Consider the following 14,454-nt stretch of genomic DNA (forward strand, 5'->3'; position numbering starts at 1 on the left):
CCTGAAAGGTGCAATCTTAACGCGAACGTTTCATCATTTGCAACCACTCTCCCGCCATGTTTTCCAGGTATCGCAGATACGTCCTGGGAGGAACAGTGCATGAACTGTCCATCGGGTCACCCCCTCTTCCTGTGGCATCGCTATCGGCCGCATCTCCTGCTCTGCTGCCACAGTGCGGATGACCAAGACATCTGGAGCACACTCCTGTCAGACGCAATTCGACACCTCAACACCGGTACAAACTTGCCAACCTCTCCCACCTTACCCGTGTCCCCTGTCGCGAAGCGGGCTCCATATTGTCAGGCACAGTATTGTACACGGCAGCTTTACTTGAGGTTCAGAAACCGGCCCATCTGGCCCCATCCCGGGGTTTGGAATACTTTCTCCCCCCCCCCCCCCCTCAGCCACCCAGCTTAGTGTTTGCCTCGAGGCCTCTTCAGCCGCTGTCTGAATTATTCCCTCGCCCGGCCCAAACTGAGGAGAGCCACGTTGTTCAGCAGCTTCATTCCTGACCACGTTTCAATCCAGCTTGCAGAGAGGGACGAGAAATCTCTCCCTCTGGTTCCCGGAGTTCCTGCTGGAAGGAGATTCAAACAGCTACAGAGCAGGTATCGACTTTCCCTTAATGCACATGTGGACAAAAGAGAAAAGTTACACTGGAATTTGGCAACTTCACACTGTACCTGTCCTGGGAGTGTTTGATGGGGACAGTGTAGAGGGAGCTTTACTCTGTATCTAACCCCGTGCTGTACCTGTCCTGGGAGTGTTTGATGGGGACAGTGTAGAGGGAGCTTTACTCTGTATCTAACCCCGTGCTGTACCTGTCCTGGGAGTGTTTGATGGGGACAGTGTAGAGGGAGCTTTACTCTGTATCTAACCCCGTGCTGTACCTGTCCTGGGAGTGTTTGATGGGGACAGTGTAGAGGGAGATTTACTCTGTATCTAACCCCGTGCTGTACCTGTCCTAGGAGTGTTTGATGGGGACAGTGTAGAGGGAGCTTCACTCTGTATCTAACCCCGTGCTGTACCTGCCCTGGGAGTGTTTGATGGGGACAGTGTAGAGGGAGCTTTACTCTGTATCTAACCCCATGCTGTACCTGTCCTGGGAGTGTTTGATGGGGACAGTGTAGAGGGAGCTTCACTCTGTATCTAACCCCGTGCTGTACCTGTCCTGGGAGTGTTTGATGGGGAGAGTGGAGAGGGAGCTTTACTCTGTATCTAAGCCTGTGCTGTACCTGTCCTGGGAGTGTATGATGGGGACAGCGTAGAGGGAGCTTTACTCTGTATCTAACCCCGTGATATACCTGTCCTGGGAGTGTTTGATGGGGACAGTGTAGAGGGAGCTTTACTCTGTATCTAACCCTGTACTGTACCTGTCCTGGGAGTGTTTGATGGGGACAGTGTAGAGGGAGCTTTACTCTGTATCTAACCCCGTGCTGTACCTGTCCTGGGAGATGTTTGATGGGGACAGTGGAGAGGGAGCTTTACTCTGTATCTAACCCCGTGCTGTACCTGTCCTGGGAGTGTTTGATGGGGACAGTGTAGAGGGAGATTTACTCTGTATCTAACTCCGTGCTGTACCTGTCCTGGGAGTGTTTGATGGGGACAGTGTAGAGGGAGCTTTACTCTGTATCTAACCCCATGCTGTACCTATCCTGGGAGTGTTTGATGGGGACAGTGTGGAGGGAGCTTTACTCTGTATCTAACCCCGTGCTGTACCTGTCCTGGGAGATGTTTGATGGGGACAGTGTAAAGAGAGCTGTGCAAAATGGAAGACCGTGAGCAGCAGTGTGGGATATGCTGTTGAGTAAATCCATTGCGATGACAATTTAAACACCTGTTGATGATGTTTTCCTCACAGTGATCTATAGAAGGGATTCCTTTGAAGTTCGAGCATTCCTGGAAGCGGTGCGCATGTACAGGCAGCAGAAAGGACAGTATGGAATCTGTGACTTGTACTTGGGCTCTGAGACCGAGGTAAATTTGATTGATATCTTTGTCCCTGTTTTCCAGTGTGACTGCTGTAAGGGGTAGTTTTGCATTGACATAGCCCCTTCCACAACCTCAGGGTGTCCCAAAGCACTGCAACTACTTTCGAGGTGTTGCAACGTAGGAAACGCAGCAGCCAAGTTTTGCACAGTAAGATCCCACAAACAGCAACGTGTTAAACATCCATTTTTTTTTTGAACCAATGTTTGTTAAGGGACAAGCAGTGGCTAAGATGCGTCTGGGGTGTTGGGAGGAAGTTGGTTACAGAACAGCTTCACTTAAAGATGTCTTTGTGTTCTTCAATAATTTAACAGCAGGTTTTTATTAACTAATTTTGTCGCTTTGGATATTTTTACAGTAGAGGTTTCAGGCTATGAATTATCTCAGTATCCAGGTCTTTCCTCAACACCACACTGAGCCTTGGACTGGGTCATCTGCTCTTACACCACTGTGTGAACATAGAACATACAGTGCAGAAAGAGGCCATTCGGCCCATCCAGTCTGCACCGGCCCACTTAAGCCCTCACTTCCACCCTATCCCCCTAACCTAATTACCCCTCCTAACCTTTTTGGACACTATGGGGCAATTTATCATGGCCAATCCACCTAACCTGCACGTCTTTGGACTGTGGGAGGAAACCGGAGCACCCGGAGGGAACCCACGCAGACACGGGGAGAACGTGCAGACTCCGCACTGTGTGGGTGGTACTATTCCCAACCTCACATTAACCCTCTCTTTGCCAGACTCACATAACACCACAGAGAGGGGATCTCCATCCGCTTATTCAAAAAGTGCCAAGGAATCTTCTACGTCAAACTGAGGGGGGCTAGGGGCAGCACGATGGCGCAGTGGGTTAGCATTGCTGCCTACGGCGCTGAGGACCCGGGTTCGAATCCCGCCCCTGGGTCACTGTCTGTGTGGAGTTTGCACATTCTCCCCGTGTCTGCGTGGGTTTCACCCCCACAACCCAAAGATGTGCAGGGTAGGTGGATCGGCCAGGCTAAATTGCCCCTTAATTGGAAAAAATAATTGGGTACTCTAAATTTATTTTTTTTAAACTGAGGGGGGCAGATAAGGCTTTGGTCCTCCCCGCCCAGTCCTCCCGCATAGTCCGTCCCACTCAGTCCTCCCCGCACAGTCCACCCGTCCAGTCCTCCCCACCCAGTCCTCCCGTCCAGCTACTGATCTGCAGAGGAATGGCCCATCCAAGAAATGGAGTGGGTTCCTTATCAAATGAGTCAAACTGGTTTGGATGGTGGCACGGTGGTGCAGTGGTTAGCACTGGGGCCTCACGGTGCCGAGGACCCGGGTTCAATCCCGGTCCCAGGTCACTGTCTGTGTGGGGTTTGTACATTCTCCCCATGTCTGCATGGGGCGGGTCTCACCCCCACAACCCAAAGATGTGCAGGGTAGGTGAATCGGCCACGCTAAATTGCCCCTTAATTGGAAAAATATTTTAAAAACAATTTTAGAAATTAAACCCGTTTAAAGGTGGGCTTTCGTGGAGTAAATATGGGGACGCTGACAGAAGGGTTGGTAATGGATGTTAGTGCACCCTGGGCTAGTGCGCGGTCAATTCCAGCCCCACAGGCCCCAGAGTCCCAACACGAGTGAATTAACCAATAATTTGTATAATGTTTCATGAGATATTTGATCTTGAACTGCGCCAATGACTTAAAGGCAGCAGATTTGTAAATGAACACAACAGCTGTTTGTAACAAAAATAGAGATAAGACATGCAATAATTACAATAGAGTAACAGCCATCTAATCTCCTTCTCCCTGCTTTCACCGTTCCACCCTCCTACCACGCACAGAAGACAGACACACACAGAGGGAGGGGGAGGGGTAACAATAAGATGATTTATATGAAATGAAAGATGAGTTTCCTCGCTCCAGATGTTGAGGTTGTTGCAGCAGCAGACTATCCTGCCAGGATGCGGAGTGATTGTAACCACCGGCTGGATTGTCAACAAGGATCTTCTGGCTGTTGCATTCAGTCAGAACTCCCAGGCTGTACGGTTTTCTCTGGGGGAGTCACTTTAACTTTTATTACCCTGGGCCTTCATTCACAAGAACAGCCTCAGGCCTGGGCAGTCCCAACACCACAAGCATGACCAACAACCGTTCTGAAATAAAAGTTCCCCACACAAGAGTTTTAAAAGGTTTTTAAATAACTGACCCCGCTTTCAGCTGATGGCTTGTCTGAATTTTGTTAAGGTTTACCTGGTCACCCCTCAAACCACCGAGAGCTGCCTCAGCCTGAGTTTTACTCTTACTTGGTTTCCAGTCTCACTAGAATGTTCTCCAGCCGTGCTGAGGAGAAAACAGAGTCTCCAATCAGGTGTCTGAGAGAGATTACCCTTTCAGGGAGAGAGAAGCTCAAAGGGCCTCCTTCAGCTCTGAGTTCAAAACAAATCTAAAAACTGGGAACACGCAGGAAGGAACATTCCAGCGCAGTCAGTACCAATCAACATGGATTATCAGCTAAACCCCGGCAATCTGAAACAGCTAATTGGCCCACAACCAAGTCCATCAAGGTGTGTCATCACCGATGTCAGACCTGCTGGAGGTTTTTAAAAAAATTAAAGGTGAAGTCTATCTTAAAGGCATAGGTCCCATTAACAGTCCAGGTACAGAAATAGCAGAGTAACAGAAATTAAAAGGAAACAACAAGGGAAAGCCAGGGACTAACAGGAGGATCCTTACGCGAGGGAACGTGGGCATAAAATCAATCGCAAAACCACATGAATTTTTGAGACGGGAATTTATTCTGCAGCAAGATATGATGGTCTGCCATATGCTGCCAGAAAGGTCGGTGGAAATAGAACTTTAAAATCAATTGTTTTAGTATGTGAAGGAGGTGTTGGTGGGGGAGGGGAGGGGGCAACATTGTGGGACAACGTTGGCAGAACCACAGCTAAGGAACAGGGACACTGAGATAAATGGACAGCTGCTGCGAGGAGCCAGAAGAGACGTGATGGGCTGAACGGCTTCCTTCTGTTCCGTATGAGATTCTACCTCGGTTGACAGCCCCCTCTGCTTGTACCAGCAGAGGGCAGCGCTCTGTCGCCTCAGTCAGAAGGTTCAAGCCCAGCTCCAGGGATTTGAGTGGCAGTGCAATTCTGCGGGAATGCTGCACTGTCGGAGGTGCCGTCTTCCAGGTGAAACTTTAAACCGAAGCCTCTTTAAGCCGGATGTGTACGATCCCCTTGGCACCATTGGACTGTGACCTGGGCAACTCTCACCAGCGTACAGGCCAATAAGCGGGGTCGCTCATTTAAGACCGAGATGAGGAGACATTCTTTTTTTCTTTCTCAGAGGGATGTGAGCTTCCGGAACTTTCTCCCTCACATGGTGGTGAAAGCAGAATCTTTGAATATTTTTTTTTGAGGCAGAGCGGGAGAGATTCTTGATGAATAAGGGGGTGAAAGGTTATCGGGGGTAGGGCAGGAATGTAGGGTTGAAGTTACAATCAGATCAGCCAATGATCTTATTGATGGGGGAGCAGGCTCGAGGGGCCGAGTGGCCTCCTCCAGCTCCTAATTTGTATATTTGTAATGTTAATTCACCAGTTGAATAAGCTAAAGGACATATTACCTTGTCTTTATCTCAATGTGGCACGTGGAGTCTAACTCAGCACCAAGTAGGAACAGGAGTAAGCCATTCAGCCCATCGAGTCTGCTCTGCCACTTAATACTACCATGGCTGATCGGAAACTTCAATACTTTTACCCCCACAATCCCCATAATCCCTCCCCGTAAATTGGCTGCACCTACCCCATAAGCAGGCTCCCACTGAATATTGGTGAGTTAACACAGCTTGATCAGGGCGGGTAGAGTATTGGTAATGTGGAGTGCGATATATTGCAACACAGAGCTGCACAATGCCGGTAAACAGCAACAGGAATGTGGGCAAATGTGTACGTGTCCAGGTGACACAGTGGTTAGCACTGCTGCCTCACAGCAGCAGGGTCCCAGGTTCAATTCCGGCCTCGGGTGACTGTCTGTGCGGAGTCTGCACGTTCTCCCCGAGTCTGCGTGGGTTTCCTCCGGGCGCTCCGGTTTCCTCCCACAGCCCGAAGACGTGCAGGTTAGGGGGATTGGCCATGATCAGGCAGGGTTATAGGATTAGGGTGGGGGAGGGGTCCTAGGTAGGGTGCTCTTTCGGAGGGTCGGTGGTGACTAGATGGGTCGAATGGTCTCCTTCTTAACTCTGGGGATTCTATGGAAAAGCAACATATTATTTAAATGGGGAGAGAAGGGGAGGTCCTCTGTGGTACATGAATCAAGACACTTTAGTGCGCGCGTACAGCTAGTGATTAGGGAGGCGAACGCTTCAACGGTGGGGCTCACTCCCACTCTCCCTGGCGGGAGGAGTGCAGACGATCAAGATGAACGTACTGCCAAGGTTCCTCCTCCTGTTTAGATCCATCCCGATCTTCATCCCCAAGGCCTTTTTCCAAAACGTAGACAGTCTAATCATGCCATTGGTGTGCGGCGGGGTGGGGGGTGGGTGGGGGGGGGGGGGGGGGGGGGGGGGGGGGGGGGGAAGAACCCGAGAATTCCCAAACCAACACTGCAAAGAGGGAAAGTCAGAGGGGGCCTGGCTTTACCGAACCTAAAATACTACCACTGGGCAGCAACGGCAGAAAGAGTGAGGGGATGGGTAACATAACCCGACACAGATTGGGTACAAATGGAGGAGGCATCCTGTAAAGGAACAACCCTCTGGGCCCTGGCCACAGCAGCACTCCCATCCTCCTCAACAAGGTACACAACGAGCCCAGTGGTAGCGGCCACGCTGAGAACGTGGACCCGGTTGAGACAGCACTTCGAGATAACCAAAATGTCCCCTATGGCTCCCATCTGCGGCAATCACAGATCCCCCCCCCCCCCCCCCCCCCAGCCATGCTGGATACCACCTTCAAAAGATGGAGGTGGGACGGGGGCACACTGACGGTCGGGGACTTCTACGTAGGGCGCAGACTGGCGACACTGGACGAACTGACGAGGAAGTGGAAACTAGCAAGAGGACAGGAATTGAGGCACCTCCGAATAAAGCACTTCCTCCGCAAAGACACCTGAGCCCACCCCTCCACCCTATGTCCGTAAACCAGTAACCCCACCCTACCGTTTTTGGACACTAAGGGGAAATTTATCATGGCCAATCCACTTAACCTGCATATCTGTGGGAGGAAACCGGAGCACCCGGAGGAAACCCATGCAGACACGAGGAGAACGTGCAGACTCCGCACAGACAGTGAGCCAAGCGGGAATTGAACCTGGGACCCTGGCACTGTGGGGCAGCAGTGCTAACCGCCGTGCCACCCAAGGGGAATGAAATATCAAAGTAGGAAGTTGTGCTAGAGTTGTACAGGGCGTTGGTGAGGCCACATCTGTCTGCAGTTTTGGCCTCCTTACTGAAGAAAGGGTAGCGAAGCAGTCTTGAGACGGGTCACCTCACTGATATCCGTGAAGGGGGGGTGGTTTTCTTAGGTTGGGCCTGTACCCATTGGAGTGTGTAAGAATGAGAGGTGATCTTATTGAGACGTGTAAGATCCTGAGGGGACTTGACAGGGTGGATGCTGAGAGAGCCCTTTTCCCCGTGTGGGAGAGACTGGAACTGCGGGGAGGGGGGGGGGGGGGGGGGGCACCGTTTAAAAATGAAGGGGTCTCCCATTTAAAATGGAGATGAGGAGAATTTGCACGCTATCTCTCTCAGAAGGACGTGGGTCTCCCTTCACCTCAGACAGCTCTGGGAAGGAGAGATTGGAGAGCTCGTTAGTGTCCTCTCAGGAAATTTGTGTCCAGTGTGTGGTGAATGTGATTCACACTATATATAGTTGCCAATATCACTCCATGTATATATGTCGTTATCTACCCGTTGTAAGATCAATGCTGTATATAGTTGCCAATATAAATCCGTGTATATATGTTCACTATCCACCATTTTAAGTGCAGTTGCACTATCCGACCACCAGGGGGAGTCGCTCTGGGAGTACGCGAGAGTTTGTACTGGGCTCCTCCCTTGGCTCCGCCCAGGACTCCTCCCCCTGGGACCGATGTATAAAGATCAGTGCCTTAGAGCCAGCCTGCAGTTCATCTGAAGTTCAACGACGAATAGGCTGGCTCTGTTGTAAGTGTATTAAAGCCTCTGTTCAGATCCAACTACACATGTTCGCTGAATTGATGGTTCCATCACAGCGAACGGGGACACTGTTGTAAAGAAGGGAGGGGGACAGGAGGGGCTCCATAACCTTCAGAGAAACCCATCTAGAAGGTTCTTTGAAAATACAAACAGTGGCGAAGGTTACTGCAAAGCTGTTTGCGGTAGTCACCACTGTTGTATTATACTGTATATATGGGTTTTACGGTAAGGCCCCTGTATTACAGGTACAGGGGTAGATCCCTGCCTGCTGGCTCCGCCCAGTAGGCGGAGTACTAATGTGTGTGCTCACCGAACAGCAGCCATTTTGTCAGCTGCTGTTGGAGGCCACATATCTCTGTGTAATAAAGCCTCGATTACATTCTACTCTCGTCTCGCAGTTATTGATAGTGCATCACTGTTCCTTCCCAGTCAATGGCTGGAGAATCTCGTGTGTGATGGGAGTTCAGACTGAGTGAGACAGGCCACAGCAGACAGACAGATCCCAGAAGGCCACACTCAGCGCCCCTTGCCTGAACTCAATGCAATGAAGCAAGGAGTGAGCTGCCCCCATTCTGTTCACCAATTCTTTGATGTTTGGTCTCTCCCCAGATCTTGAGTAACCTGGTGATGGAAGACCTATGCCCCGTGCTCGAGTCTCAGCTCGTTCCTCATGTCAGAGGGCCAGAGAGCAAGCGAAAGCCAACCTGGCTGAAAGTGAGTACCACCTGAGCAGGTCAAGATAATAAACATGGTGTCTCTGGTATTTCTCCATGCCCTTTCTTTCTGTGTCCCTGAGTCTCTGTCCCTGTTTTTCTCTCTCCCTGTCTCTCTTTCAGTCTCTCTCTCTCTGTCTCTCTCTCTCGCTCCCTGTCTCTCACTCTCTCTCTGCCCGCTTCTCTCTCTCTGTCTCCGTGTCTGTGTCCTCTCTCTGTCCGTGTCTGTCTCTTTCTTTGTCTGTGTCTCTCTCTCTCTCCCTGTCTCTCTTTGTCCTTGTCCCTCTTTCTCTGTCACTCTCCCTGTCTTTCTCTCTCTTTGTCCCTCTCTCTCTCTCTCTCTTTGTCCTGACTCTCTCTCTCTGTCCCTCTCTCTCTCAGTCCCTGTCGCTCTCCCGCTTTGGCCCTCGCTCTGTCTTTGCCCCCATCTTTCTCACTGTTTTTCTCTATCCCTGTCGCTCTCTCTGTCCCTTTCCCCCACTTTCTCCCTCGCCTTCTATCCCATATCATCCTCTCAGTCTCCTGTGTCCCTGCTTTGTGGATGTTTTATTGCCAGAATACCCCCCTCTCTGTCCATGGCCTTCATAAATTATTTGCGCCTTTGTCTGGGCCGCATGGTAGCACAGTGGGCAGCACTGTGGCTTCGCAGCGCCAGGGTCCCAGGTTCGATTCCCCGCTGGGTCATTGTCTGTGTGGAGTTTGCACGTTCTCCCCGTGTCTGCGTGGGTTTCCTCTGGGTGCTCCGGTTTCCTCCCACAATCCAAAGACGTGCAGGTTAGGTGGATTGGCCATGATAAATTGCCCTTAGTGAACAAAAAGGTTAGGAGGGGTTATTGGGATAGGGTGGAAGTGAGGGGTTAAGTGGGTCGGTGCAGACTCGATGGGCTGAATGGCCTCCTTCTGCACTGTATGTTCTTTGTTTGCCTGTCTGTCCATTTGCTTCCCTTTCTTTTTCTCTCCATCTCCATCCTTCTGCCCTTTTCCTCTCTCCGTGTTCTCTTCCTTCCTGCCCCATTCTCTCTCTATACCTGCTTCTCCCTCTTGTAGTCTGCGACCTGTGCTCCCCTCTCTCAATGCCCCGGTATCTCTCCCTCACAATCCCGCTGCGTCTCTCTGCTAGTCCGCTCCTGTACTTTGTTGCATCTTGATCCCTGGGGCCCTCCCTTGTGTCTCCCACAGTTGGTGCCTTTCCATGGTGCCTCCGTGTGTCTTCTTGTTCTTGTGTGACCCTCTTTGCCCCTTGCCGCTCTCTCTCTCTCTCTCTCTGGCTCAGCGTATCTCTCCTGCTCCCTCTGTCCCTCTCTGCCCCTTCTTTCTCCCTTATCCTCCCCGCCTGTTGTTTAAGACTCCTTGATCTGAGGTCCATACATCAGCAGAAAACTCTTTTCTTCCCTTGTCTGCTCTTGATGTTTCCTGTGATGTCTTGTGCAGCCGTTATGTTTTTGCCATGTGTTACATATATTTTCTTGAAAGGAGCTGGGGGTTTGCTGCATTCCACACTGCAAGTGCAATTTCCTTTTCTCTCCGTCCAGTGGGTCATGTTTCAGATTTCTCGCTCGATTGTATCTGTCTCTCGGCTGAGACTTACCCGAACAGTTGCTAACCCCTCTCAGCTCTTTAATCCTCCCGTTGGTGGTTTAATAATCTTTATTAGTGTCACAAGTAGGCGAACATTAACACTGCAATGAAGTGACTGTGAAAAGCCCCTTGATGTACCATCGATTGCACGCGAGGCGAGTGATTTACCAAAGTCTGGCTTTAATTAACTAGAACACAGCTCTGCGATCGTCTACAGTGGAAAGGGACGATCGTCAGGCGTCTGAGCATTTATACCTCGTTAATAGAGGCGTGGTTAACTCAGCCTCTCGGCCAATCGGTCGAGAGGCACATGACCGACCAGGGCCAATGGTAAGCCGACGTTCTGGCCCAATGTCAGATGAGTATGCAGATCATATCACCACACCCCTCGTCGCCACACTCCGGCGCCTGTTCGGGTACACGGAGGGAGAATTCAGAATGTCCAATTCACCTAACAAGCACGTCTTTCGGGGCCTGTGGGGGGAAACCGGAGCGCCCGGAGGAAACCCACGCAGACACGGAGAGAACGTGCAGACTCCTCGCACACACAGTGACCCAAGCCGGGAATCGAACCCAGGATCCTGGCGCTGTGAAGCAACAGAGCAAACCACTGTGTTACCCTACCGCCCTTCTGCACCTAAATGTGCTGCGGCCTAGGGTGGCGGGAATTGGAGTAGGGGTTTCCCCGGCCAAACAATAACTACCTCAGTGGGTCTATTTGTTTTCCCCCGAATAGGTACGTTTCAAGAAGGGACACATTTCTCAGTCAACTTCCATCAGCCTGACGTTTAAAATAAAGCAGAGGATAGTAATAAGCTTGCCGGGCACACTGAGGCAGTCGGCCCTCTGCCTGATACGTGTCACTAGTTTATCATTAACGTTGCTGTGATTCCCTGGGAAACCGCATTCGGAAGCAGAGTGTGAGCTTCTGTCTGAAAACCGGAATGCAGCTCTCCAGTCACAACGCTGAGCTTTCTCTCCAGGTTCGCTGGCACTGTGAGCACATAGAATCCGGTGCGCGGAGTCACTCTGGCTGGGGGGGTGCCTGATAGAGCCGGCAAGGGTGGCTCCTCAGAGATCGGGGCGCCATCTTTAAAGGGCGCCCTGATCTGCACAAAATATAAACGCACAGACACGGCGAACCCCACGGACATCGGGTAATAGTCGTGAGGGTGGTGGGTGCCCGGAACTCGCTGCCGGAGGAGGTGGTGGAGAGGGATGATAGTGACGTTTAAGGGGCATCTTGACAAATACATGAATAGGATGGGAATAGAGGGATACGGACCCAGGAAGTGCAGAAGATTTTAGTTTAGACGGGCAGCATGGTCAGCACAGGCTTGGAGGGCCGAAGGGCCTGTTCCTGTGCTGTACTTTTCTTTGTTCTTTGTAAACCCCCCCCCACTCCTCCACCACACATAAGGAAGTGCCAGGTTGGCACTGTCAGCTTGGTACTGCAGTGGGTGGTGCCAGGGCACTGCCGGGCATGTCCCTCACCACCAGGTGGGCTATACTTACCCAAGCTACCCCCCTGCATGGTCCTCACGACTAGTGTTTGAAAGCCAGTGGCGGTCGGCTCTGGCGCCATGTCATGCCAGCTGGGTGGGGGTGAAGGGTGGAGGGCAGAAGCGGCGGCGTCACGCCCACTAATGATATTACAATGTATGATAACAAGGCTTACGCCCTTCTGGACGTGAACGTAATCGCATCATCGGGCATCGGAAACCAAATTCCCTCTGGTGCAAATCCCGTTTTTGGCCCCTCGTGCAATCTAGCGGCCATTACAGGATTTGCGCACCCGTGTAACCCCCATCTGGTTCATGAATAAAGATTATTATTATTATTATTATTATTAATGTCCCTTTAGGGAAAGAAATCTGCATTCCTTACCCGCTCTGGCCTACATGTGACTCCAGACCCACGGCAAATGTGGTTGACTCTCATCTGCCCTCAGGGTGGGCAACCCCAGCTAGCCCAGGCCACAGCCCACGAACAAATGAAAAAAAAACCTAGAAGGGTTACAGTGCAGAGAGGGCGGGCACGGTGGCGCAGTGGTTAGCGCTGCTGCCTCACGGCGCCGAGGACCCGGGTTCGATCCTGGCCCATGGTCACTGTCCATGTGGTGTTTGCACATTCTCCCCGTGTCTGTGTGGGTATCTCACACCCCCCACAAACCCAAAGATGTGCAGGGTCAGTGCATTGGTAACTCTAAATTGCAACCCAAAAAACATTTTTTTTAAAAGGTTACGGTGCAGAAAGAAGCCATTCAGCCCATTGCGTCTGCACAAGGAAAAATAAACTAGCCCGCTCAATTTAATCCCACTTTTCAGCACCCAGTCTGCAGTCTTGCCGGTTACAGCGTTTCAGATGCTGATCCAGACACCTTTCCAATGAGTTTTTAAAAATAAATTGAAGGTACCCAATTCTTTGTTTTCCCAATGAAGGGGCAATTGAGCAATCTCTGGGTTGTGGGGGTGTAACCCACACAGACACGGGGAGAATGTGCAAACTCCACGCGGACAGTGACCCGGGGTCAGGATCGAACCTGGGACCTCGGCGCCGCGAAGCTGCAGTGCTAACCACTGCGCCACCGTGCCGACCCCTACCTTTTAAGTGAGTTGGGCATTTCATAGAATCATAGAATTTACAATGCAGAAGGAGGCCATTTGGCCCATCAAGTCTGCATTGGTCCTTGGAAAGAGCACCCCACAGGGCCTCACGGTGGCACAGTGGGTTAGCACTGCTGCCTCACGGCGCTGAGGTCCCAGGTTCGATCCCGGCTCCGGGTCACTGTCCGTGTGGAGTTTGCACATTCTCCCCGTGTCTGCGTGGGTTTCGCCCCCACAACCCAAAGATGTGCAGAGTAGGCCACGCTAAATTGCCCCTTAATTGGAAAAAATTAATTGGGTACACTAAATTTTTTTTTTTTTTTTAAACTTTAATTGCCCCTTAATTGGAATTAAAATTAATTGGGTACTCTAAATTTTAAAAAAAAGAGCACCCCACTTAAACCCTCCACCCTATTCCTGTAACTCAGTAACCTCACACAACCTTTTGGACACAAAGGGCAATTTAGCATGGCCATTCCACCTAAACGTCACATCTTTGGTCTGTGGGAGGAAACCGGAGCACCCGGAGGAAACCCACGCGGACACGGGGAGAACGTGCAGACTGCGCACAGACAGTGACCCAAGTCGGGAATCGAAACTGGGACCCTGGAGCTGTGAAGCAACTGTGCTAACCCTGTGCTACCGTGCTGTCCATAATAATCTTTATTGTCACAAGTAGGCTTACATTAACATTGCAATGAAGTTACTGTGAAAATCCCCTAGTTGCCACACTCCGGCGCCTGTTCGGGGACACAGAGGGAGAATTCAGAATGTCCAATCCACCTAACCTGCACGTCTTTCAGGACTTGTGGGAGGAAACCGGAGCACCCGGAGGAAACCCACGCAGACACGGGGGGAACGTGCAGACTCCGCACAGGCAGTGACCCAAGCCGGGAATCGAACATCGGACCCTGGAGCTGTGAAGCAACAGTGCTAACCACTGTGCTCCCATGCCAATCATCTGTTTTAATGATGGCTGACAGAGGAATATTGGACAGGACATCACAGAATCATAGAACTCCTACAGTTCAGAAGGAAATTAAATGAAATCGCTTATTGTCACGAGTAGACTTCAATGAAGTTACTGTGAAAAGCCCCTAGTCGCCACATTCCGGCGCCTGTCCGGGGAGGCTGGTACGGGAATCGAACCGTGCTGCTGGCCTGCCTTGGTCTGCTTTAAAAGCCAGCGATTTAGCCCAGTGAGCTAAACCAGCCCCTGCAGCCTTCGGGGAAGGCTGTGGTGTTGTCACCCAATAAGAAATCCAGAGACCCGGGGTAATACTTCGGGGGGCCCAGGTTCGAATCCCACCACGGCTGGTAGTGGAAACTTGAATTCAACCAAAATAAATCTGAAATTATAAGTCAAATGATGACCATGAAACCATTGTCCATTGTCGTAAAAACTCATCTGGTTCCCT

At 51.2% G+C, this 14,454-nt stretch overlaps 1 protein-coding gene across 1 annotated transcript in view; it reads left to right on the forward strand.

Moving 5' to 3' along the window:
• LOC119957012 (protein Niban 1-like) overlaps positions 1–14,454 on the forward strand; it is an 80,629-nt gene that overhangs the window by 38,746 nt on the left and 27,429 nt on the right. Inside the window, exons 5-7 of the mRNA XM_038784594.1 lie at positions 68–235; positions 1,862–1,977; positions 8,749–8,853. Of these exons, the coding sequence (XP_038640522.1) occupies positions 68–235; positions 1,862–1,977; positions 8,749–8,853 (389 nt within the window). The remainder of the gene's footprint in view (positions 1–67; positions 236–1,861; positions 1,978–8,748; positions 8,854–14,454) is intronic.

The sequence above is a fragment of the Scyliorhinus canicula genome, chromosome 25, assembly GCF_902713615.1.
Source record: "Scyliorhinus canicula chromosome 25, sScyCan1.1, whole genome shotgun sequence".
Taxonomy (NCBI): Eukaryota; Metazoa; Chordata; class Chondrichthyes; order Carcharhiniformes; family Scyliorhinidae; genus Scyliorhinus; species Scyliorhinus canicula.